The sequence below is a fragment of the Oenanthe melanoleuca genome, unplaced genomic scaffold (assembly GCF_029582105.1).
Source record: "Oenanthe melanoleuca isolate GR-GAL-2019-014 unplaced genomic scaffold, OMel1.0 S194, whole genome shotgun sequence".
In the NCBI taxonomy this organism is placed as follows: domain Eukaryota; kingdom Metazoa; phylum Chordata; class Aves; order Passeriformes; family Muscicapidae; genus Oenanthe; species Oenanthe melanoleuca.
The window spans coordinates 1,289-28,069 of NW_026612843.1; the positions used below are offsets into that span (position 1 = coordinate 1,289).

Here is a 26,781-nt window from a genome sequence, read left to right on the forward strand (position 1 = left end):
AGAAAAGAGGAATTTTGGGAGAGGGGGATAAATTAAAAAAGGGGATTTTTGGTGAAGAAAAAAATCCCTGGGAAGGCAAAAAAAAATTTTTTGGGGGGAAGGAATCCACGGGAAGAAAAAAATATTAGCGGGAAGCAAAACCTGCAGAAAAATAATTTTATAAAAGGGGGAAAAAAATCTGATTTTTGGGGATGGGGATCTGTGGGGAGGAGGGGGGTGGTGCTGGCGGAATTCCCGAGGTTTTTTCCCGTTTTTTTTTCCAGGATTTTCATCATCTGGGCCATCTCCAGCTGGTTCCGGCGGGGGGCGGCGCCGCAGGAGCCGAGCGGGGCCGGGGGCGGCGGCCGCAGCCCCAGCAGGAACCTGTTCCCCAAGGACACCCTGATGGTGGGACCCAAATCTGGGGGGGTCAGGGGTCAGATCCCAAATTTGGGGGGGTTCAGGGGTCAGAGTCAAAATTTGGGGGGGATTTTGAGGTCAGATCCCAAATTTGGGGGTGGTTCTGGGCTTGGATCCCAGGTTTGGGGGGGATTTTGGGGCCAGAGTCAAAATTTGGGGGGGATTTGAGGGTTGGATCCAAGATTTGGGGGGGATTCTGGTCTTGGATCCCAGATTTGGGGGGGATTTTGGGGTCAGATCCTGGAGATTCTGGGGTCAGATCCCAAAATTGAGGGAGATTTGAGGGTTGGATCCAAGATTTGGGGGGGATTTTGGGGTCAGATCCCAAATCTGGGGGGGTTCAGGGGTCAGAGTCAAAATTTGGGAGGGGTTCAGGGCTTGGATCCCAGATTTGGGGGGGATTTTGGTGTCAGATCCCAAATTTGGGGGTGGTTCTGGGCTTAGATCCCAGGATTGGGGGGGATTTTGGGGTCAGAGTCAAAATTTGGGGGGGATTTTGGGGTCAGATCCTGGAGATTCTGGGGTCGGGTCCCAGATCTGGGGGGGTCAGGGGTCAGAGTCAAAATCTGGGGGGGATTTTGGGGCCAGAGTCAAAATTTGGGAGGGGTTTGGGGGGTCAGATCCCGAATTTGGGGGGGATTTTGGGCTTGGATCCTGGAGATTCCAGGGTCAGATCCCGAATTTGGGGGGGATTTTGGGGTCAGATCCTGGAGATTCTGGGGTCAGATCCCAAAATTGAGGGAGATTTGAGGGTTGGATCCAAGATTTGGGGGGGATTTTGGGGTCAGATCCCAAATCTGGGGGGGTTCAGGGGTCAGAGTCAAAATTTGGGAGGGGTTCAGGGCTTGGATCCCAGATTTGGGGGGGATTTTGGTGTCAGATCCCAAATTTGGGGGTGGTTCTGGGCTTGGATCCTGGGTTTGGGGGGGATTTTGGGGTCAGAGTCAAAATTTGGGGGGGATTTTGGGGTCAGATCTTGGAGATTCTGGGGTCGGGTCCCGGATCTGGGGGCGTTCAGGGATCAGAGTCAAAATTTGGGGGGGATTTTGGGGTCAGAGTCAAAATTTGGGAGGAGTTTGGGGGTCAGAGTCAAAATTTGGGGGGGATTCGGGACTTGGATCCCGGATCTGGGGGAGATTTTGGGGTCAGAGTCAAAATTTGGGAGGGGTTTGGGGTCAGATCCCAAATTTGGGAGGGATTCGGGGCTTGGATCCTGGAGATTCCGGGGTCAGATCCCAAATTTGGGGGTGATTTCGGGGTCAGATCCTAAATTTGGGGGGGATTTTAGGGTTGGATCCAAGATTTGGGGGGAATTCCAGGGTCAGATCCCAAATTTGGGAGGGATTCAGGGCTTGGATCCCGGGTTTGGGGGGGATTTTGGGGTCAGATCCTGGAGATTCTGGGCTTGGATCCCAAAATTGGGGGGGATTTGAGGGTTGGATCCAAGATTTGGGGGGGATTTTGGGGTCAGATCACAAATCTGGGGGGGTTCAGGGGTCAGAGTCAAAATTTGGGAGGGGTTCAGGGCTTGGATCCCAGATTTGGGGGGGATTTTGGGGTCAGAGTCAAAATTTGGGGGGGATTTGAGGGTTGGATCCAAGATTTGGGGGGGATTTTGGGGTCAGATCCTGGAGATTCTGGGCTTGGATCCCAAAATTGGGGGGGATTTGAGGGTTGGATCCAAGATTTGGGGGGGATTTTGGGGTCAGATCACAAATCTGGGGGGGGTTCAAGGGTCAGAGTCAAAATTTGGGAGGGGTTCAGGGCTTGGATCCCGGATTTGGGGGGGATTTTGGGGTCAGATACTGGAGATTCTGGGGTCAGGTCCCGGATCTGGGGGGATCAGGGGTCAGAGTCAAAATTTGGGAGGGTTTTGGGGTCAGAGTCAAAATTTGGGGGGGATTCGGGACTTGGATCCCGGATCTGGGGGGGATTTTGGGGCTGGAGCCCAAATTTGGGAGGGGTTTGGGGGTCAGATCCCAAATTTGGGAGGGATTCGGGGCTTGGATCCTGGAGATTCTGGGCTTGGATCCCGGATTTGGGGGGGATTTTGGGGTCAGATCCTGGAGATTCCAGGGTCAGATTCCGAATTTGGGGGGGATTTGAGGGTTGGATCCAAGATTTGAGGGGGATTCTGGGCTTGGATCCCGGAGATTCTGGGGTCAGATCCCAAATTTGGGAGGGGTTCAGGGTTTGGATCCTGGATTTGGGGGGGATTTGAGGGTTGGATCCTGGATTTGGGGGGGATTCTGGGCTTGGATCCCGGAGGTTCTGGGGTCAGATCCCAAATTTGGGGGGGGCATTTTGGGGTCAGATCCTGATTTTGGGGTCAGATCCAAAATTTGGGGGGGGGTTTGGGGGTCAGATCCCGAATTTGGGGGGGATTCAGGGCTTGGATCCTGGAGATTCTGGGGTTGGATCCCAAATCTGGGGGGGATTCTGGGCTTGGATCCCGAATTTGGGGGGATTTTGGGGTCAGATCCTGATTTTGGGGTCAGATCCAAAATTTGGGGGGGGTTTGGGGGTCAGATCCCAAATTTGGGGGGGATTCAGGGCTTGGATCCTGGAGATTCTGGGGTTGGATCCCAAATCTGGGGGGGATTCTGGGCTTGGATCCCGAATTTGGGGGGCATTTTGGGGTCGGATCCCAAATTTGGGGGGATTTTGGGGTCAGATCCTGGAGATTCTGGGCCTGGATCCCAAATTTGGGGGGGATTTTGGGGTCAGATCCCGAATTTGGGGGGATTTTGGGGTCAGATCCTGGAGATTCCAGGGTCAGATCCCGAATTTGGGGGGGATTTTGGGGTCAGATCCCAAATTTGGGGGGGATTTTGGGGTCAGATCCCAAATTTGGGGGGATTTTGGGGTCAGATCCTGGAGATTCCAGGGTCAGATCCCGAATTTGGGGGGGGATTTTGGGGTCAGATCCCAAATTTGGGGGGGATTTTGGATATTTTTAGGATGTTTTAGGATGTTTTTGGGTTCATTCCCCACAGGATCTGTACGTTTACATCTCGGAGCACCTTTGGGATATTCCTGGGATATTTTTGGGGATATTTTTGGGATTTTTTAGAGGATTTTTTTGGGAATTTTTTAGGGATTTTTTTTAGGATATTTTTGGGGTGCTTCTGGGACTTTTTGGTGGATTTCTTTTTTTAAATTTTTCAAGATATTTCCAGGATATTTTAGGATATTTTTGGGATATTTCTGGGATTTTTTGGGGGATTATTTAGGGAACTTTTTAGGGATTTTTTTTTAAGGATAATTCCAGGTTATTTTAGGATATTTTTAGGATGTTTCTGGGATTTTTGGGGGATTTTTGGGTGAATTTTTTAGGATATTTTCAGCATATTTCCAGGATATTTTAGGATATTTTTGGGGATATTTTGGGGGTTTTTTGGAGAATTTTTTAGGATATTTTTCAGGATATTTCCAGGATATTTCAGGACATTTTAGGGATGTTTCCCACAGGATCTGTACGTTTACATTTCAGAGCACTTTGGGGATATTTTTGGGGATATTTTTGGGATTTTTGAGTGGATTTTTTTGGGAATTTTTTAGGATATTTTTCAGGATATTTCCAGGATATTTCCAGGATATATTCAGGATGATTTCAGGATATTTCCAGGATATTTCAAGGACATTTTTGGGTTCATTTCCCCGAGGATCTGTACGTTTTACATCTCAGAGCACCTTTGGGATATTCCTGGGATATTTTTGGGGTTTTTGAGCGGATTTTTTTGGGAATTTTTTAGGGATATTTCCAGGATATTTCCAGGTTATTTTCAGGATATTTTTAGGATGTTTTAGGATGTTTTTGGGTTCATTCCCCACAGGATCTGTACGTTTACATCTTGGAGCACCTTTGGCATATTCCTGGGATATTTTTGGGAATATTTTTGGGATTTTTGAGCGGATTTTTTTGGGAATTTTTTAGGATATTTTTCAGGATATTCCAGGACATTTTTGGGATGTTTCCCACAGGATCTGTACGTTTACATCTCGGAGCATTTTGGGGATATTTTTGGGGATATTTTTGGGATTTTTGAGCGGATTTTTTTGGGATTTTTTTATGGATATTTTCAGGATATTTCCAGGATATATTCAGGATGATTTCAGGACATTTCCAGGACATTTTTGGGATGTTTCCCCACAGGATCTGTACGTTTACATCTCGGAGCACTTCGGGGATATTTTTGGGGATATTTTTGGGATTTTTGAGCGGATTTTTTTGGGAATTTTTTAGGGATATTTCCTGGATATTTCCAGGATATTTCCAGGATATTTTCAGGATATTTTTAGGATGTTTCAGGACATTTTTGGGATGTTTCCCACAGCATCTGTACGTTTACATCTCAGAGCAGTTTGGGGATATTCCAGGGATATTTTTGGGAATTTTAGGAGGATTTTTTTGGGAATTTTTTAGGGATATTTCCTGGATATTTCCAGGATATTTCCAGGATATATTCAGGATATTTTTAGGATATTCCAGGACATTTTTGGGATGTTTTCCCACAGGATCTGTACGTTTACATCTCGGAGCACTTTGGGGATATTTTTGGGGGTATTTTTGGGATTTTTGAGCGGATTTTTTTGGGAATTTTTCAGGGATATTTCCAGGATAATTTCAGGATATTTCCAGGACATTTCCAGGACATTTTTGGGCTGTTTTCCCACAGGATCTCTACGTTTACATCTCGGAGCACGAGCACTTTACGGATTTCAACCTGAGCTCGGCGCTGTTCTGGCAGAAGCGGGACCTGGTGTACGGGGACTGGACCAGCGGCGAGAACGCGGACGGGTGCTACGAGCACTCGGGGCAGGTGGACATCTCCCAGGTGGGAATTGGGAATTCTGGGAATTCTGGGAATGGGGGTTTGGGCTGGGAATTGAGATTTGGGGTCAGGGAATTGAAATTTGGGGTCTGGGAATGGGGATCCAACGGGTGCTACGAGCACTCGGGGCAGGTGGACATCTCCCAGGTGGGAATTGGGGAATTTGGGAATTCTGGGAATTCTGGAAATTCTGGGATCTGAAAATGGGGGTTTGGGGTCTGGGAATGGGGATTTGGGGTCTGGGAATGGGGATCCAACGGGTGCTACGAGCACTCGGGGCAGGTGGACATCTCCCAGGTGGGGATTGGGAATTTGGGAATTCTGGGAATTCTGGGAATTCTGGGAATGGGGGTTTGGGGTCTGGGAATTGAAATTTGGGGTCAGGGAATTGAGATTTGGGGTCTGGGAATGGGGATCCAATGGGTGCTACGAGCACTCGGGGCAGGTGGACATCTCCCAGGTGGGGATTGGGAATTTGGGAATTTGGGAATTCTGGGAATTCTGGAAATTCTGGGAATGGGGGTTTGGGGTCTGGGAATTGAAATTTGGGGTCAGGGAATTGAGATTTGGGGTCTGGGAATGGGGATCCAATGGGTGCTACGAGCACTCGGGGCAGGTGGACATCTCCCAGGTGGGGATTGGGAATTTGGGAATTTGGGAATTCTGGGAATTCTGGGAATTCTGGGAATGGGGGTTTGGGGTCTGGGAATGGGGGTTTGGGGTCAGGGAATTGAGATTTGGGGTCTGGGAATTGAGATTTGGGGTCTGGGAATGGGGATCCAACGGGTGCTACGAGCACTCGGGGCAGGTGGACATCTCCCAGGTGGGAATTTGGGGAATTTGGGAATTCTGGGAATTCTGGGAATTCTGGGATCTGAAAATGGGGGTTTGGGGTCAGGGAATTGAGATTTGGGGTCTGGGAATGGGGATCCAACGGGTGCTACGAGCACTCGGGGCTGTTGGACATCTCCCAGGTGGGGATTGGGAATTTGGGAATTCTGGGAATTCTGGGAATTTGGGAATTCTGGGAATGGGGGTTTGGGGTCTGGGAATTGAGATTTGGGGTCAGGGAATGGGGATCCAACGGGTGCTACGAGCACTCGGGGCAGGTGGACATCTCCCAGGTGGGAATTTGGGGAATTTGGGAATTCTGGGAATTCTGGAAATTCTGGGGTCTGGGAATTTTGGGAATTATGGGGTCTGGGAATGGGGGTTTGGGGTCAGGGAATTGAGATTTGGGGTCTGGGAATGGGGATCCGACGGGTGCTACGAGCACTTGGGGCAGGTGGACATCTCCCAGGTGGGAATTTTGGGAATTCTGGGAATTCTGGGAATGGGGGTTTGGGGTCAGGGAATTGAGATTTGGGGTCTGGGAATTGAGATTTGGGGTCTGGGAATGGGGATCCAACGGGTGCTACGAGCACTCGGGGCAGGTGGACATCTCCCAGGTGGGAATTGGGGATTTGGGAATTCTGGGAATTCTGGGAATTCTGGGGTCTGGGAATTTTGGGAATTCTGAGGTCTGGGAATGGGGGTTTGGGGTCTTGGAATTGGGATTTGGGGTCTGGGAATGGGGATCCGACGGGTGCTACGAGCACTTGGGGCAGGTGGACATTTCCCAGGTGGGAATTTGGGAATTTGGGAATTCTGGGAATTCTGGGAATTTGGGAATGGGGGTTTGGGGTCAGGGAATTGAGATTTGGGGTCTGGGAATGGGGATCCGACGGGTGCTACGAGCACTTGGGGCAGGTGGACATTTCCCAGGTGGGAATTTGGGAATTTGGGAATTCTGGGAATTCTGGGAATTTGGGAATGGGGGTTTGGGGTCAGGGAATTGAGATTTGGGGTCTGGGAATGGGGATCCAACGGGTGCTACGAGCACTCGGGGCAGGTGGACATCTCCCAGGTGGGGATTTGGGGAATTTGGGAATTCTGGGAATTCTGGGAATTTGGGAATTCTGAAAATTGGAATTCTGGGGTCTGGGAATGGGGGTTTGGGGTCTGGGAATTGAGATTTGGGGTCAGGGAATTGAAATTTCGGGTTGGGAAAAGAGAACGCGGACGGGTGCTACGAGCACTCGGGGCAGGTGGACATCTCCCAGGTGGGAATTTTGGGAATTCTGGGAATTCTGGGAATGGGGGTTTGGGGTCAGGGAATTGAGATTTGGGGTCTGGGAATTGAGATTTGGGGTCTGGGAATGGGGATCCAACGGGTGCTACGAGCACTCGGGGCAGGTGGACATCTCCCAGGTGGGGATTGGGGAATTCTGGGAATTCTGGGAATTCTGGAAATTCTGGAAATTCTGGGAATGGGGGTTTGGGGTCTGGGAATGGGGATTTGGGGTCTGGGAATGGGGATCCGACGGGTGCTACGAGCACTCGGGGCAGGTGGACATCTCCCAGGTGGGGATTGGGAATTTTGGGAATTCTGGGAATTCTGGGAATTCTGGGGTCTGGGAATTTTGGGAATTCTGGGGTCTGGGAATGGGGGTTTGGGGTCTGGGAATTGAGATTTGGGGTCTGGGAATGGGGATCCGACGGGTGCTACGAGCACTCGGGGCAGGTGGACATCTCCCAGGTGGGGATTGGGAATTTGGGAATTTGGGAATTCTGGGAATTTAGGAATTCAGGGATCTGGGAATTTTGGGAATTCTGGGATCTGAAAATGGGGGTTTGGGGTCTGGGAATGGGGATTTGGGATCTGGGAAAAGGGAATTCTGACAGGTCCTATGAGCACTCAGGGCAGGTGGACGTCTCCCACGTCGAAATTTTGGGATTTTTGGGGGAACTTTGGGAATTTTGAGGGGATTTGGGGTCAAGGAATTGAGATTTGGAGTTGGGAAAAGGGGATTGCAGGTGGGAATGGGGATTTTGGGAACGTTCCAGAGGGATTTTGGGGTCCTTTTCCTGATTTTTTCCCCATGATTTTCCTGACCTTTTCCTAAGGTTTTTTCCCATTTTTTTTTTTTTCCTTGATTTTCCCAACCTTTCCCTGAGGTTTTTCCCATTTTTTTCACATGATTTTCTCAACCTTTTCCTGGGTTTTTTCCCATTTTTTTTCCTTGATTTTTCCCAACCTTTTCCTGGATTTTTTTCCCTTGGTTTTCCCAACATTTCCCCATTTTTTTTTTTCTTGATTTTCCCAACGTTTTCCTGGAGATTTTTCCCGTTTTTTTCCCCATGGTTTTCCCAACCTTTTCCTGGGAATTTTCCCAATTTTTTCCTGTGATTTTCCCAACCTTTTCCCAAAATTTTTCCCATTTTTTTTCCCATGATTTTCCCATTTTTTCCCCATTCTTTTCCTGATGTTTTCCACGTTTCTTCCCATTTATTTCCTGTGATTTTCCTGACCTTTTCCTGAGATTTTTCCCATTTTTTCCCTGTGATTTTCCCAACATTTTCCCGAAATTTTCCTGACCTTTTCCCAAAATTTTCTCAATTTTTTTCCCCAAATTTTCCCTTTTTCCCCCCGTGATTTTCCCATTTTTTCCAGTGGTTTTCCCAACATTTTCCCAAGATTTTTCCATTTTTCTCCCATGATTTTCCTACTTTTTTCCCATTGTTTTCCCAAACTTTTCCCGAGCTTTTCTCATATTTTCCACATATTTTCCCCATAATCTTCCCAACCTTTTCCCCATTTTTTTTCCTGTGATTTTCCCATTTTTTGCTGTGGTTTTCTCCATTTTTTCCCAAGATTTTTCCATTTTTTCCCATGATTTTCCCATGGGTTTCCCATGATTTTCCCCATCTTTTCCCATATTTTCCCAAAATTTTCCCAACCTTTTCCCCTTATATTTCCCATATTTTTCCCATAATTTTCCCAACCTTTTCCCCATTTTTCCCCATTTTTCCCCCATAATTTTCCTTCTTTTTCCCCATTCTTTCCCCATAATTTTCCCAACCTTTCCCCCATTTTTTCCCATTTTTTCCCTATAATTTCCCCATATATTTCCCATATTTTCCCCATACTTTTCCCAACCTTTTCCCCATATATTTCCCATATTTTCCCCATAATTTCCCCAACCATTTCTCCATATTTTCCCCATATTTTCCCAACCTTTTCCCCATTTTTTCCCCCCAGAGTGTGCAGAGGAACGGCTCCATCTACGTCCACGTTTACTTCACCAAGAGCGGCTTCCACCCCGACCCGCGGCAGAAGAGCCTCTACCGGCGCCTGGCCACCGTGCACACCTCCAGGAGTACGGAATTCCTGAAATTCCTAAAATTCCTGGGAATTCCCAAATCCTTGGGCTCCATATTCCTCACTCCTGACCCCAAATTCCCTCAGGAACGGCCCCAAAATCCCCCAGGAATGGCCCCAAAATTCCCCAGGAATGGGGTTGGGATCAGCCTCTACCGGTGCCTGGGCACCGTGCACAGATCCTGGAGTTGGGAATTCCAGGAATTCCTGGGAATTCCTAAATTTTTGGGTTCCATATTTCTCACTCCTGACCCCAAATTCCCTCAGGAACGGCCCCAAAATCCCCCAGGAATGGGGTTGGGATCAGCCTCTACCGGCGCCTGGCCACCGTGCACACCTCCAGGAGTACGGAAAAATGGGAATTCCTGAAATTCCTGGGAATTCCCAAATCCTTGGGCTCCATATTCCTCACTCCTGGCCCCAAATTCCCCCAGGAATGGCCCCAAATCCCCCCAGGAATGGCCCCAAATCCCCCAGGAATGGGGTTGGGATCAGCCTCTACCGGCACCTGGCCACCGTGCACACCTCCAGGAGTACGGAATTCCTGAAATTCCTGGGAATTCCTGGGAATTCCCAAATCCTTGGGCTCCATATTCCTCACTCCTGGCCCCAAATTCCCTCAGGAATGGCCCCAAATTCCCCCAGGAATGGCCCCAAATCCCTCAGGAACAGCCCCAAAATTCCCCAGGAATGGGGTTGGGATCAGCCTCTACCGGCGCCTGGCCACCGTGCACACCTCCAGGAGTACGGAATTCCCAAAATTCCTGGGAATTCCTGGGAATTCCTGACCTTTGGGTTCCCAAATTTCCCAATCCTGACCCCAAATTCCCCCAGGAATGGCCCCAAATCCCCCAGGAATGGCCCCAAAATCCCCCAGGAATGGGGTTGGGATCAGCCCCTACCGGCGCCTGGGCACCGTGCACAGATCCTGGAGTTGGGAATTCCTGAAATTCCTGAAATTCCTGGGAATTCCTAAATTTTTGGGTTCCATATTTCTCACTCCTGGCCCCAAATTCCCCCAGGAATGGCCTCAAAATCCCCCAGGAATGGGGTTGGGATCAGCCTCTACCGGCGCCTGGGCACCGTGAACAGATCCTGGAGTTGGGATATCCAGGAATTCCTGGGAATTCCCAAAATTTTGGGTTCCAAATTTCTCACTCCTGGCCCAAATTCCCTCAGGAATGGCCCCAAAATCCCCCAGGAATGGCCCCACATCCTTCAGGATCAGCCCCAGGATCCCCATTCCCACCTGGAATTCCCAATTTCCCACCTGGAATTCCCCATTCCCACCTGGAATTCCTAATTTCCCACCTGGAATTCCCAATTTTCCAGCCCCAAATCCCTCAGGATCAGCCCCATTCCCACCTGGAATTCTTCATTCCCTGGGAATTCCCTGATCCAAAGGGTCAGGATGAGCCCCAGGATTCCCAAAAAATCCCAAAAAAGGGAATTTTACTGGGAATGCTGCAGGTTCCATCCTGGATTTCCATCCTTGGGATTTGTGGGATTGAGGGTGAAAATCCCTTTGAAATTTGGGGATTTTTGGGAATTTTTTGGGTTTTTTTTTCTGGGATTTTTGGGGAAATTTTTGGGATTTTTTGGGGGGTTTTTTTTTTGAGATTTGGGGAATTTTTGAGGTAATTTTTAAAAATATTTTTTGGGGTTTTTTTAGGACTTTTTTGGGATTGTGAGATCCTAGTTTTTCCAATGAGAATTCCCAAATTTTTTTTTTTTAAATTCCAATGATATTACACGATGGAATTCCCAAATTTTCCCCAAATTCCTGGATGCTCCATTCCCATTTTTCCCAAGCATTTCCCTGCTGTTATTCCCAAACCCTGGTGGGAAATTCAGGATTTTTTTTTTTGGGAATTCCCAATGGAAAAACAGCTGGAAAATCCCAAATTTTTCCCAATTTTTTTTCTCTCAGTGATCAACAAATACAAACGGAGGCGATTCCAGAAAACCAAAAATCTCCTGACGGGAGAGACGGAGGCGGATCCCGAAATGATCAAGGTGGGAATTCCTGGATTTGGGAATTTTTGGGATTTTTTTTTTTTTTAGGATTTGGGGGATTTTTTTGGAGTGAATTTTTGGGGAGATTTTTTGGGTGTTTTTCTGAATTTTTGGAGATTTTTTTGGGATTTGGGGGGGAATTTTTTTATATTTTTTGAGGGTTTTTTGGGGATTATTTTGGGCGATTTTGGGATTTTTGGGGGATTTTTTGGGGAAGTTTTAGGGATTTTAAGGGTTTTTTTGGGGACTTTTTGTGTTTTTCTGGGGAAGTTTTAGGGATTTTGGGGGATTTTTTGGGATTTTTAGAGTGATTTTTTGGGTGTTTTTCTGAATTTTTGGAGATTTTTTTTGGGATTTGGGGGGAATTTTTGGGGATTATTTTGGGGGATTTTGGGGGGATGTTTTTGGGGCAGTTTTAGGGATTTTAAGGGATTTTTTTGGGGACTTGTAGGATTTTTTGGGGAGATTTTGGGGGATTTTTTGGAATTTTTTAGAGTGATTTTTTTGGGATTTTTTTCTAATTTTTTGGGATTTGGGGAGAATTTTTTTATATTTTTTGAGGGTTTTTTGGGGATTATTTTGGGGGGGATTTTTGGGGAAGTTTTAGGGATTTTAAGGGATTTTTTTGGGGACTCGTTGGATTTTTTGGAATTTTTTGGAGTGATTTTTGGGGTTTTTTTGGCGATTTTTTTCAAATTTTTTGGGATTTGGGGGGGAATTTTTTATATTTTTTGAGGTTTTTTGGGGGATGGGGGATTTGGTGGGGAATTATTGGGGAAGTTTTAGGGATTTTAAGGGATTTTTTTGGGGACTTCTTGGATTTTTTGGGGGGATTTTTTGGGATTTTTTTGAGTAATTTTTGGGGTTTTTTTGGCGATTTTTTTCGAATTTTTTGGGATTTGGGGGGAATTTTTTTATATTTTTTGAGGGATTTTTGGGGATTATTTTGGGGGGATATTTTTGGGGAAGTTTTAGGGATTTTAAGGGATTTTTTTGGGGACTTCCTGGATTTTTTGGGATTTTTTGGGGGGGTTTTTTTGGCCATTTTTTTCAAATTTTTTGGGATTTGGGGGGGAAATTTTTATATTTTTTGAGGTTTTTTTTGGGGATTATTTTGGGGGATTTGGGGGGATTTTTTGGAGTGAATTTTTGGGGAGATTTTTTGGGTGTTTTTCTGAATTTTTTGAGATTTTTTTGGGATTTGGGGGGAATTTTTTTATATTTTTTGAGGGTTTTTTGGGGATTATTTTGGGGAATTTTGGGGGGATATTTTTGGGGAAGTTTTAGGGATTTTAAGGGATTTTTTGGGGACTTCTTGGATTTTTTGGGGAGATTTTGGGGGATTTTTTGGGATTTTTTGGAGTGATTTTTTTGGGGTTTTTTTGGCGATTTTTTTCGAATTTTTTGGGATTTGGGGGGGAATTTTTTTATATTTTTTGAGAGTTTTTTGGGGATTATTTTGGGGGTTTTTGGAGTGAATTTTTGGGGAGATTTTTAGGGTGTTTTTCTGAATTTTTTGAGATTTTTTTTGGGATTTGGGGGGAATTTTTTATATTTTTTGAGGGTTTTTTGGGGATTATTTGGGGATTTTGAGGGAATATTTTTGGGGCAGTTTTAGGGATTTTAAGGGATTTTTTTGGGGACTTGTTGGATTTTTTGGGATTTTTTAGAGTGATTTTTGGGGTTTTTTTGGCGATTTTTTTCTAATTTTTTGGGATTTGGGGAGGAATTTTTTTATATTTTTTGAGGGTTTTTTGGGGATTATTTTGGGGGGATATTTTTGGGGAAGTTTTAGGGATTTTAAGGGATTTTTTTGGGGACTTGTTGGATTTTTTGGGGGATTTTTTTGGATTTTTTGGGGGATTTTTTGGGATTTTTTAGAGTGATTTTTGGGGTTTTTTTGGCGATTTTTTCCGAATTTCTTGGGATTTGGGGGGAATTTTTTTTTTTTTTTTGAGCGTTTTTTGGGGATTATTTTGGGGGATTTTGGGGGGATATTTTTGGGGAAGTTTTAGGGATTTTAAGGGATTTTTTTGGGGACTTGTAGGATTTTTTGGGGAGATTTTGGGGGATTTTTTGGAATTTTTTAGAGTGATTTTTTTGGGATTTTTTTCGAATTTTTTGAGATTTGGGGGGGAATTTTTTTATATTTTTTGAGGGTTTTTTGGGGATTATTTTGGGGGATTTGGGGGAATATTTTTGGGGAAGTTTTAGGGATTTTAAGGGATTTTTTTGGGGGACTTGTTGGATTTTTTGGGCGGATTTTTTTGGATTTTTGGAGTGATTTTTGGGGTTTTTTTGGCGATTTTTTCCGAATTTCTTGGGATTTGGGGTGGAATTTTTTTATATTTTTTGAGGTTTTTGGGGATTATTTTGGGGGATTTGGATGATATTTTTGGGGAAGTTTTAGGGATTTTAAGGGATTTTTTTGGGGACTTCCTGGATTTTTTGGGATTTTTTGGAGTGATTTTTCGGGGGGTTTTTTTGGTGATTTTTTTCGAATTTTTTGGGATTTGGGGGGAATTTTTTTATATTTTTTGAGGGTTTTTTTGGGGATTATTTTGGGGGGATATTTTTGGGGCAGTTTTAGGGATTTTAAGGGATTTTTGGGGGACTTGTTGGATTTTTTGGGATTTTTTGGAGTGATTTTTGGGGTTTTTTTGGCGATTTTTTCCGAATTTCTTGGGATTTGGGGGGGAATTTTTTCATATTTTTTGACGTTTTTTGGGGATTATTTTGGGGGATTTTAGGGGGATATTTTTGGGGAATTTTTAGGGATTTTAAGGGATTTTTTTGGGGACTTCTGGGATTTTTTGGGAGATTTTTTGGGATTTTTTAGAGTGATTTTTTTGGGTTTTTTTTGGCGATTTTTTTCGAATTTTTTGGGATTTGGGGGGGAATTTTTTATATTTTTTGAGGTTTTTTTGGGGATTATTTTGGGGGGATATTTTTGGGGAATTTTTAGGGATTTTAAGGGATTTTTTTGGGGACTTGTAGGATTTTTTGGGATTTTTTGGAGTGATTTTTGGGGTTTTTTTGGCGATTTTTTTCTAATTTTTTGGGATTTGGGGGGGAATTTTTTATAGTTTTTGAGGGTTTTTTGGGGATTATTTTGGGGAATTTTGGGGGAATATTTTTGGGGAAGTTTTAGGGATTTTAAGGGATTTTTTTGGGGACTTGTTGGATCTTTTGGGAGATTTTTTGGGATTTTTTAGAGTGATTTTTTGGGGTTTTTTTTGGCGATTTTTTTCGAATTTTTTGGGATTTGGGGGGGAATTTTTTCATATTTTTTGAGGGTTTTTTGGGGATTATTTGGGGAATTTTGGGGGGATATTTTTGGGGAAGTTTTAGGGATTTTAAGGGATTTTTTTTGGGGACTTCTTGGATTTTTTTGGGAGATTTTGGGGGATTTTTTGGGATTTTTTGGAGTGATTTTTGGGGTTTTTTTGGCGATTTTTTTCGAATTTTTTGGGATTTGGGGGGGAATTTTTTCATATTTTTTGAGGTTTTTGGGGATTATTTTGGGGGGATATTTTTGGGGAAGTTTTAGGGATTTTAAGGGATTTTTTTGGGGACTTGTTGGATTTTTTGGGATTTTTTGGAGTGATTTTTTTGGGGTTTTTTTGGCGATTTTTTCCGAATTTTTTGGGATTTGGAGGGGAATTTTTTTATATTTTTTGAGGTTTTTTTTGGGGATTATTTTGGGGGATTTGGGGAAATATTTTTGGGGAAGTTTTAGGGATTTTAAGGGATTTTTTGGGGACTTGTTGGATTTTTTGGGAGATTTTTTGGGATTTTTTGGGGGATTTTTTGGGATTTTTTAGAGTGATTTTTGGGGTTTTTTTGGCGATTTTTTCCGAATTTCTTGGGATTTGGGGGGAATTTTTTTTTTTTTTTGAGCGTTTTTTGGGGATTATTTTGGGGGATTTTGGGGGGATATTTTTGGGGAATTTTTAGGGATTTTAAGGGATTTTTTTGGGGACTTGTAGGATTTTTTGGGGAGATTTTGGGGGATTTTTTGGAATTTTTTAGAGTGATTTTTTTGGGATTTTTTTCGAATTTTTTGAGATTTGGGGGGAATTTTTTTATATTTTTTGAGGGTTTTTTGGGGATTATTTTGGGGAATTTTAGGGGGATATTTTTGGGGCAGTTTTAGGGATTTTAAGGGATTTTTTTGGGGACTTCTTGGATTTTTTGGGGGATTTTTTTGGGATTTTTTGGAGTGATTTTTGCGTTTTTTTTGGCGATTTTTTCCGAATTTTTTGGGATTTGGGGGGGAATTTTTTATATTTTTGGAGGTTTTTTGGGGATTGTTTTGGGGGATTTTGGGGGAATATTTTTGGGGAATTTTTAGGGATTTTAAGGGATTCTTTTGGGGACTTCTGGGATTTTTGGGGGGATTTTTTGGGATTTTTTTGAGTGATTTTTGGGGTTTTTTTGGCGATTTTTTTCTAATTTTTTGAGATTTGGGGGGGAATTTTTTTTTTTTTGAGGTTTTTTGGGGGATTATTTTGGAGGAATTTGGGGATTCTTTGGGAAAGTTTTAAAGATTTTAAGGGGGTTTTTTGGGGGGATTTTTTTGCATTTGGGGGGGACTTTTTGGGGATTCTTGGGAGGATTTTGGGGTTTTTTTGGGGGGGGATTTTTGGGGGGTTTTTCTGAGATTTTTGAGAGATTTTTGGGCAAGTTTAAAGGATTTGGGGAGGTTTTGGGGGATTGCTTTTCCCTCCCTTTCAAACCCTGGCAATCCCTTGAGGATTTTTCTGTGGGATTTTTTTGGGATTTGGGGTTGGATTTTTTTTCTTTTCCCACCCCATTTTTTAGGATCTGAACAAAAATAAACGGGAAAAAAATTCAATTTTTTTTCTCTTTTTCTTGCTTTTCCCTCCCTTTCAAACCCTGGCAATCCCTTGAGGATTTTTCTGTGGGATTTTTTTGGGATTTGGGGTTGGATTTTTTTTCTTTTCCCACCCCATTTTTTAGGATCTGAACAAAAATAAACGGGAAAAAAATTCAATTTTTTTCTCTTTTCCTTGCTTTTTCCTTCCTGTTCAAACCCTGGCAATCCCTTGAGGATTTCTCTGGGATTTTTTGGGATTTGGGGTTGTTTTTTTTTTCTGTTCCCACCCTGGTTTTTTGGGATTTGGTGACAATTCCTGGATTTTTTTTTCCTTTCCAGAGGGCCGAGGACTTCGGGCCGGTCGAGGTCATTTCTCACTGGCACCCAAACCTGACCATCAACATGGTGGATGACCACACCCCCTGGGTCAGGGGCAGCGTGCCCCCACCCCTGGACCAGTGTGAGCAGCCAGAATTCCCAGTTTTCCAAAAAAATTCCTGGAAAAAATGGAAAATTCCAAAAAAGCCCGAAAAATTCCCATTAAAAACGGGGCAAATTTGGGGTCACGGGGATCTGACATTTCCCAGTTCATCCCAGTTCATCCCAGTTCAGGTCTTCCCACCCCTGGACCAGTGTGAGCAGACAGAATTCCAGAATTTCCCAAAAAATTCCCAGAAAAAATAAGAAATTCCCAGAAAAAAACGAAAAATTTCCCCAAAAATCCGAAAAATTCCCATTAAAAACGGGGCCGTTTTGGGGTCATTCCCAGTTTATCCCAGTTCATCCCAGTTCAGGTCTTCCCACCCCTGGATCAGTGTGAGCAGCCAGAATTCCCAGTTTTCCAAAAAAATTCCTGGAAAAAATGGAAAATTCCCAAAAAAAACCAAAAAATTCCCATTAAAAACGGGGCCGTTTTGGGGTCATTCCCAGTTCATCCCAGTGCATCCCAGTTCAGGTCTTCCCACCCCTGGACCAGTGTGAGCAGACAGAATTCCCAGTTTTCCCAAAAATTCCTGAGAAAAAATGGAAAATTCCAAAAAAACCAAAAAATTTTCCAGAAAAAAAGAAAAATTCCCATTAAAAATGGGGCAGTTTTGGGGTCATTCCCAGTTCATCCCAGTTTATCCCAGTTTATCCCAGTTCAGTATCCCCCCACCCCTGGATCAGTGTGAGCAGCCAGAATTCCCAGTTTTCCAAAAAAATTCCTGGAAAAAATGAAAAATTCCAAAAAAAAGCGAAAAATTCCCATTAAAAATGGGGCAGTTTTTGGGTCATTCCCAGTTCATCCCAGTTTATTCCAGTTCATCCCAGTTCAGTGTCCCCCACCCCTGGATCAGTGTGAGTAGACAGAATTCCCGATTTTCCAAAAAAATTCCTGGAAAAAATGGAAAATTCCAAAAAAAAGCGAAAAATTCCCATTAAAAACGGGGCAAATTTGGGGTCACGGGGATCTGACATTTCCCAGTTCATCCCAGTTCATCCCAGTTCAGCGTCCCCACACCCCTGGATCAGTGTGAGCAGCCAGAATTCCAGATTTTCCCAAAAAAATTCCTGGAAAAAATGGAAAATTCCAAAAAAAAGCGAAAAATTCCCATTAAAAACGGGGCCGTTTTGGGGTCATTCCCAGTTCATCCCAGTTCATCCCAGTCCCAGTCCTGGTCTTCCCAATTAATTTATTCCCATTCCAAATTAATTTATTCCCATTCCCAATTAATTAATTCCCATTCCCAATTAATTAATTCCCATTCCAAATTAATTAATTTCCTTTCCAAATTAATTTATTCCCATTCCCAATTAATTAATTCCCATTCCCAATTAATTAATTCCCATTCCAAATTAATTTATTCCCATTCCCAATTAATTTATTCCCATTCCCAATGAATTATTCCTGTTATTAATGAATTTATTCCCATTATTAATGAATTTATTCCCATTATTAATGAATTTATTTCAATTTTTAATGAATTTATTGCCATTATTTTTGAGTTTATCCCGTTATTGATGGATCCCATTATTGATTTATTATTCCCATTATTGATGGATTTATCCCATTATTGATTAATTGATCCCATTCCCAACGGGTTTATCCTATTATTGATTAATTTATCCCATTATTGATTAATTGATTCCATTATTGATGAGTTTATCCCATTATTGAAGGGTTTATCCCATTGTTGATTAATTTATCCCCATTATTGATGGATTGATCCCGTTATTGATAAATTTATCCCCATTATTGACATTATTGATGAATTTATCCCATTCCCAATGGATTTATCCCATTATTGACGGATTTATCTCCATTATTGATGAACTTATCCCCATTCCCAATGGGCTTATCCTATTATTGATAAATTGATCGTATTATTAATTAATTAATTTCCATTATTGATGAATTTATTCCCATTATTGATGAATTTATTCCCATTATTGATGAATTTATTTCCATTATTGATGAATTGAGCCCATCATTGATGAATTTATCCAATTCCCAATAGGTTTATCCCATTATTGAGAAATTGATCCCATTATTGATGGATTGATCCCATTATTGATGGATTGATCCCATTATTGATGGTTTTATCCTATTATTGATTAACTGATCCCATTATTGATCAACTGATCCCATTAGTGATGGGTTTATCCCATTATTGATTAACTGATCCCATTATTGATCAACTGATCCCATTAGTGATGGGTTTATCCCATTATTGATTAACTGATCCCATTATTGATCAACTGATCCCATTAGTGATGGGTTTATCCCATTATTGATGAATTTATTCCCATTCCCGACGGTTTTATCCCATTATTGATGGATTTGTCCCCATTGTGGATAAATCTATCACATTATTTATGGATTGATCCTATTATTGATTAACTCATCCCATTATTGATGGGTTTATCCCATTACTGATGAATTTATTTCCATTCTCAATGAGTTTATCTCATTACTAATGAATCAATTCCTATTTTAAATTAATTTAACTCAATTTTCCCATTCCCAGACGTGAAGTTCGACGCCCTGAGCAAGGACTATTTCCCATTAATGCACTCAGGTCCCATTATTGATGAATTGATCCAATTATTGATGGATTGATCCCATTATTGATAGGTTGATCCCATTATTGATAGGTTGATCCCATTATTGAAGGGTTTATCCCATTGTTGAAGGGTTTATCCCATTATTGATGGGTTGATCCCATTATTGATGGATTGATCCCATTATTGATGGGTTTATCCCATTGTTGATGGGTTTATCCCATTATTGATTGTTTTATCCCATTATTGAAGGGTTTATCCCATTGTTGATTGGTTTATCCCATTATTGAAGGGTTTATCCCATTGTTGATTGGTTTATCCCATTATTGATGGATTGATCCCATTATTGATGAATCTATCCCCATTACTGATGGGTTTATCCCATTATTGATGGATTGATCCCATTATTGATGAATCTATCCCCATTACTGATGGGTTTATCCCATTATTGATGGATTGATCCCATTATTGATGAATCTATCCCCATTACTGATGGGTTTATCCCATTACTAATGAATCAATTCCTATTTTAAATTAATTTAACCCCATTTTCCCCATTCCCAGACGTGAAGTTCGATGCCCTGAGCAGGGACTATTTCCCAAACCTGTACTTCAACGATTACTGGAACCTGCAGAGGGATTATTGCCCAATAACCCACTGGGGTCCCATTAGTGATCAATTGATCCCATTATTGATGAGTTTATCTCCATTATTAACATTATTGATGGGTTTATCTCCAGTGTTGATGAATCTATCCCCATTCTCAATGGGTTTATCCCATTATTGAAGGTTTTATCCCATTGTTGATTGTTTTATCCCATTGTTGATTGGTTTATCCCATTGTTGATGGGTTTATCCCATTATTGATGGGTTTATCTCATTATTGAAGGGTTTATCCCATTGTTGAAGGGTTTATCCCATTATTGATGGGTTGATCCCATTATTGATAGGTTGATCCCATTATTGATAGGTTTATCCCATTATTGAAGGGTTTATCCCATTATTGATGGGTTTATCCCATTATTGATGGATTGATCCCATTGTTGATTGGTTTATCCCATTGTTGATGGGTTTATCCCATTATTGAAGGGTTTATCCCATTACTAATGAATCAATTCCTATTTTAAATTAATTTAACTCAATTTTCCCATTCCCAGACGTGAAATTCAACGCCCTGAGCAGGGACTATTTCCCATTAATGCACTCAGGTCCCATTATTGATGAATTGATCCCATTATTGATGGGTTTATCCCATTACTGATGAATTGATCCCATTATTGATGGATTGATCCCATTATTGATAGGTTGATCCCATTATTGATAGGTTGATCCCATTATTTATGGGTTGATCCCATTATTGATGGGTTGATCCCATTATTGATGAATTGATCCCATTATTGATCAACTGATCCCATTAGTGATGGGTTTATCCCATTATTGATGAGTTTATCCCATTACTGATGAATTAATCTCCATTCTCAATGGGTTTATCCCATTATGAATGAATCAATTCCTATTTTTAATGACTTTAACCCCAATTTTCCCATTCCCAGACGTGAAGTTCGACGCCCTGAGCAAGGACTATTTCCCATTAATGCACTCGAGTCCCATTATTGATGAATTGATCCCATTATTGATGGATTGATCCCATTATTGATAGGTTGATCCCATTATTGATGGGTTTATCTCATTATTGATGAATTGATCCCATTATTAATGGGTTTATCCCATTATTGATGAATTGATCCCATTATTGATGGGTTTATCTCATTATTGATGAGTTTATCCCATTGTTGAAGGGTTTATCCCATTGTTGATAGGTTGATCCCATTATTGATGGGTTTATCTCATTATTGAAAGGTTTATCCCATTGTTGATTGGTTTATCCCATTGTTGATTGGTTTATCCCATTGTTGATTGGTTTATCCCATTATTGATGGGTTTATCCCATTGTTGATTGGTTTATCCCATTATTGATGGGTTTATCCCATTACTAATGAATCAATTCCTATTTTTAATGAATCTTACCCCATTTTTTTCATTCCCAGACGTGAAGTTCGACGCCCTGAGCGGGGACTATTTCCCCATCCTGTACTTCAATGATTACTGGAACCTGCAGAGGGATTATTGCCCAATAACCCACTGGGGTCCCATTAGTGATCAATTGATCCCATTATTGATGAGTTTATCTCCATTATTAACATTATTGATGGGTTTATCTCCAGTGTTGATGAATCTATCCCCATTCTCAATGGGTTTATCCCATTATTGAAGGGTTTATCCCATTGTTAATTGGTTTATCCCATTATTGATGGATTGATCCCATTATTGATGGTTTTATCCCATTATTGATTGGTTTATCCCATTATTGGTGGATTGATCCCATTATTGATGGTTTTATCCCATTATTGAAGGGTTTATCCCATTATTGGTGGATTGATCCCATTATTGATGGTTTTATCCCATTATTGAAGGGTTTATCCCATTGTTGATTGGTTTATCCCATTGTTGATTGGTTTATCCCATTATTGATGGATTGATCCCATTATTGATGGTTTTATCCCATTATTGAAGGGCTTATTCCATTATTGATGGGTTTATCCCATTACTGATGAATTCATCTCCATTCTCAATGGGTTTATCCCATTACTAATGAATCAATTCCTATTTTTAATGAATCTTACCCCATTTTCCCCAATTTTCCCATTCCCAGACGTGAAGTTCGACGCCCTGAGCGGGGACTATTTCCCCATCCTGTACTTCAACGATTACTGGAACCTGCAGCGGGACTATTTCCCCATCAACGAGAGCGTGCAGCGCCTGCCGTTCCGCCTGTCCTTCTGCCCGCTGTCGCTGTGGCGCTGGCAGCTCTACGCCGCCCAGAGCTCCCGCTCGCCCTGGAACTTCCTGGGGGAGGATCTGTACGAGCAGTCCGACGAGGAGCAGGACTCTGTCAAGGTGGGGATTCCATTCTTACCAATTTCCCCCTTTTTTCCTGACTTTTCCCTCATTTTTCCATGATTTTTCCTGATTTTTCCTGATTTTTTCCTAATTTTTTTCCTGATTTTTTTCTATTTTTTTTCCTGATTTTCCCTGATTTTTCCTGATTTTTTCATAATTTTTTCCTGATTTTTCCTGATTTTTTCCCTGATTTTTCCTGATTTCCCCCTGATTTCCCCCTGATTTTTCCTGATTTTTTCCTGATTTTTCCCTCATTTTTCCATGATTATTCTTGATTTTTCCCTTATTTTCCCTGATTTTTTCCTATTTTTTTCCTGATTTTTTCCCTCATTTTTCCCTGATTTTCCATGTTTTTTCCCTGATTTTTTTCTGATTTTCCTTGATTTTCCCTGATTTTTTCCTAATTTTTTTTCCTGATTTTTCCCTCATTTTTCCATGATTATTCTTGATTTTTCCCTTATTTTCCTCTGATTTTTCCTGATTTTTTCCTAATTTTTTTCCTGATTTTTCCCTCATTTTCCCTGATTTTCCATGATTTTTCCCTGATTTTTCCCTCATTTTTCCATGATTTTCCCCTGATTTTTCCTGATTTTTCCCTCATTTTTCCATGATTTTTCCCAGTTTTCCCCTGATTTTTCCTGATTTTTTCCTAATTTTTTCCCTGATTTTTCCCTCATTTTTCCCTGATTTTTCCTGATTTCCCCCTGATTTCCCCCTGATTTTTCCTGATTTTTTCCTGATTTTTCCATGATTCTTCTTGATTTTTCCCTCATTTTCCCTGATTTTTTCCTAATTTTTTCCTGATTTTCCCCTGATTTTTCCTGATTTTTCCCTCATTTTTCCCTGATTTTTCCCTCATTTTTCCCTCATTTTTCCCTCATTTTTCCCTCATTTTTCCATTATTTTCCCCTGATTTTTCCTGATTTTTTCCTAATTTTTTTCCTCATATTTTTCCTGGTTTTTCCTTCATTTTTCCATGATTTTCCCTGATTTTCCCCTGATTTTTCCTGATTTTTCCTAATATTTTTCATTATTTTTTTCCCTCATTTTTCCATGATTTTTCCTGGTTTTCCCATTTTTTTTCCATTTTTATCCCATTTTTATCCCATTTTATTCCATTTTAATCCCATTTTTATCCAATTTTATCCCATTTTTATCCCATTTTCTCCCATTTTCTCCCATTTTTTCCCCTTTTTTCGCATTTTATCCCATTTTTATCCCATTTTTCCCCATTTTTTTCCCATTTTTCCCATTTTTATCCCATTTTATCCCATTTACTCCCATTTTCTCCCATTTTCTCCCATTTTCTCCTATTTTCATCCCATTTTCTCCCATTTTCTCCTATTTTTTCCCATTTTTATCCCATTTTTTCCCATTTTATTACATTTTTTCCCATTTTTATCCCATTTCATCTCATTTTTATCCCATTTTCATCCCATTCTTTATCCCATTTTTATCCCATTTTCTCCCATTTTTCCCCATTTTATCCCATTTTTATCCCATTTTCTCTCCCATTTTTATCCCATTTTCCCCCATGTTTCTCCTTCATTTTCTCCCATTTTATCCAATTTTATCCCATTTTTATCCTCATTTTTATCCCCCATTTCCCATTTTCTCCCATTTTATCCCACATTTTATCCCATTTTATCCCCCATTTTATCCCATTTTATCCCCCTCATTTTATCCCATTTTATCCCATTTTATCCCATTTTTATCCCATTTTTATCCCATTTTTTTCCCATTTTTCCCACTTTTATCCCATTTTATCCCATTTTTTCCCATTTTTTCCCATTTTTATCCCATTTTTATCCCATTTTTATCCCATTTTTCCCCATTTTATCCCATTTTACCCCATTTTACCCATTTTTATTCCCATTTTATCCCATTTTTCCCCATTTTATCCCATTTTTCCCCATTTTTATCCCATTTTTCCCATTTCCAGGTGGCTCTCCTGGAGACCAACCCCTACCTGCTGGCTCTCACCATCGTCGTCTCCATCGTCCACAGCGTCTTCGAGTTCCTGGCCTTCAAAAACGGTGACCACGCCCAAAATTCCCAAAATTCCCAAAATTCCCAACTTTTCCCGGGAATTCCCTCCCCAGGAAACCCCTTTTCCCACAGATCCAGCTCCGTTCCCGTCTCTTCTTTACGGAATTCTTGGATTTGAGGGCTTGGAATTCCATTCCCAATGGGAATTTCCCTCTGGGATTCCTTTCCCAATGGGAATTTCCCTCTGGGATTCCATTCCCAGCCCCATTCCCAATGGGAATTTCCCTCTGGAATTCCATTCCCAGCCCCATTCCCAATGGGAATTTCCCTCTGGAATTCCATTCCCAAAGGGAATTTTTCTTGGAATTCCATTCCCATCCCCGTTCCCAATGGGAATTTCCCTCTGGAATTCCATTCCCAATGGGAATTTTTCCTGGAATTCCTTTCCCCACCCCATTCCCAATGGGAATTTCCCTCTGGAATTCCATTCCCAATGGGAATTTCCCTCTGGAATTCCATTCCCAGCCCCGTTCCCAATGGGAATTTCCCTCTAGAATTCCTTTCCCAATGGGAATTTCCCTCTGGAATTCCATTCCCAAAGGGAATTTTTCCTGGAATTCCATTCCCAGCCCCATTCCCAATGGGAATTTCCCTCTGGGATTCCATTCCCAATGGGAATTTCCCTCTGGAATTCCATTCCCAAAGGGAATTTTTCCTGGAATTCCATTCCCAGCCCCATTCCCAACGGGAATTTCCCTCTGGAATTCCATTCCCAGCCCCATTCCCAATGGGAATTTCCCTCTGGAATTCCATTCCCAATGGGAATTTCCCTCTGGAATTCCATTCCCAGCCCCGTTCCCAATGGGAATTTCCCTCTGGAATTCCATTCCCAAAGGGAATTTTTCTTGGAATTCCCATTTTTTCCCAGATATCCAGTTCTGGAACAGCCGGCAGTCCCTGCAGGGACTCTCTGGAATTCCAGAATTCCCAATTTTTCATTTTTAGGAATTCCAGAATTCCCAAATAATCCCAGAATTCCCATTTTTTCCCAGACACCCAGTTCTGGAACAGCCGGCAGTCCCTGCAGGGCCTCTCTGGAATTCCAGAATTCCCAAATTCCCGTTTTTTAAAATTCCAGAATTCCTAAATTCCCATTTTTTGGAATTCCAGAATTCCCAAATTCCCTGTTTTTTCCCATTTTTCCCAGATATCCAGTTCTGGAACAGCCGGCAGTCCCTGCAGGGCCTCTATGGAATTCCAGAATTCCCAAATAATCCCAGAATTCCCATTTTTTCCCAGACATCCAGTTCTGGAACAGCCGGCAGTCCCTGGTGGGACTCTCTGGGATTCCAGAATTCCCAAATAATCCCAGAATTCCCATTTTTCCCAGATATCCAGTTCTGGAACAGCCAGCAGTGCCTGCAGGGACTCTCTGGGATTCCAGAATTCCCAAATTCCCGTTTTTTCCCATTTTTCCCAGATATCCAGTTCTGGAACAGCCGGCAGTCCCTGCAGGGACTCTCTGGGATTCCAGAATTCCCAAATAATCCCAGAATTCCCATTTTTTCCCAGACATCCAGTTCTGGAACAGCCGGCAGTCCCTCGAGGGCCTCTCCGTGCGCTCCGTGTTTTTCGGGGTGTTCCAGTCCCTCGTGGTCCTGCTCTACATCCTGGACAACGAGACCAACGTGGTGGTGCAGCTCAGGTGGGCCCTGATCAATAACTGCACTGATCAGCAGTTATTGGCTATTTTGTTATTGATAATCAATATCCACATAATGAGTAATAAATACATTTTTGTATTTATATGTTTATATATCTGTATGTTTCTGTAGTAAGTGACTACTGGTCAATGATTGGTTTGATGATCAGGTGGGCCCTGATCAATAACTGCACTGATCAGCAATTATTGGCTATTTTATTATTGATTATCAATAGCAGTATAATAAATAATAGATGCATTTATGTGTTTTTGTATTTAAATAATAAGTAGCTGTGTTAGTCAGTAATTTTATTTGTGATCAGGTCAGCCCTGATCAATAACTGCACTGATCAGCAGTTATTGGCTATTTTATTATTGATTATCAATATCCACATAATGAGTAATAAATACATTTTTGTATTTATATGTTTATATATCTGTATATTTCTGTAGTAAGTGACTGTGCTGGTCAATGATTGGTTTGATGATCAGGTGGGCCCTGATCAATAACTGCGCTGATCAGCAATTATTGGCTATTTTATTATTGATTATCAATATCCACATAATGAATAATAAATATATTTTAGTATTTATATGTTTACATATCTATATATTTGTATAGTAAGTAACTGTGATGGTCAATGATTGGTTTGATGATCAGGTGGGCCCTGATCAATAACTGCATTGATCAGCAATTATTGGGTTTTATATTATTGATTATCAAAAGCAGTATAATAAACAATAAATACATTTATATGTTTTTATGTTTATTTAATAAGTAGCTGTGTTAGTCAA

General features: G+C 41.8%; 1 protein-coding gene across 1 annotated transcript; it reads left to right on the forward strand.

Annotated features, from left to right (window-relative positions):
- Positions 1-212: 212 nt before the first annotated feature.
- Positions 213-26,134, forward strand: CLPTM1 (CLPTM1 regulator of GABA type A receptor forward trafficking; the record flags this gene model as incomplete). Its single annotated transcript, XM_056516011.1, has 8 exons — positions 213-387; positions 5,079-5,237; positions 9,316-9,433; positions 11,366-11,451; positions 16,631-16,751; positions 22,048-22,292; positions 24,238-24,331; positions 25,857-26,134. Coding segments are annotated over 8 exons (1,261 nt in total), but the record flags the coding sequence as incomplete, so codon positions are not given.
- Between the last annotated feature and the right edge of the window lie 647 nt (positions 26,135-26,781).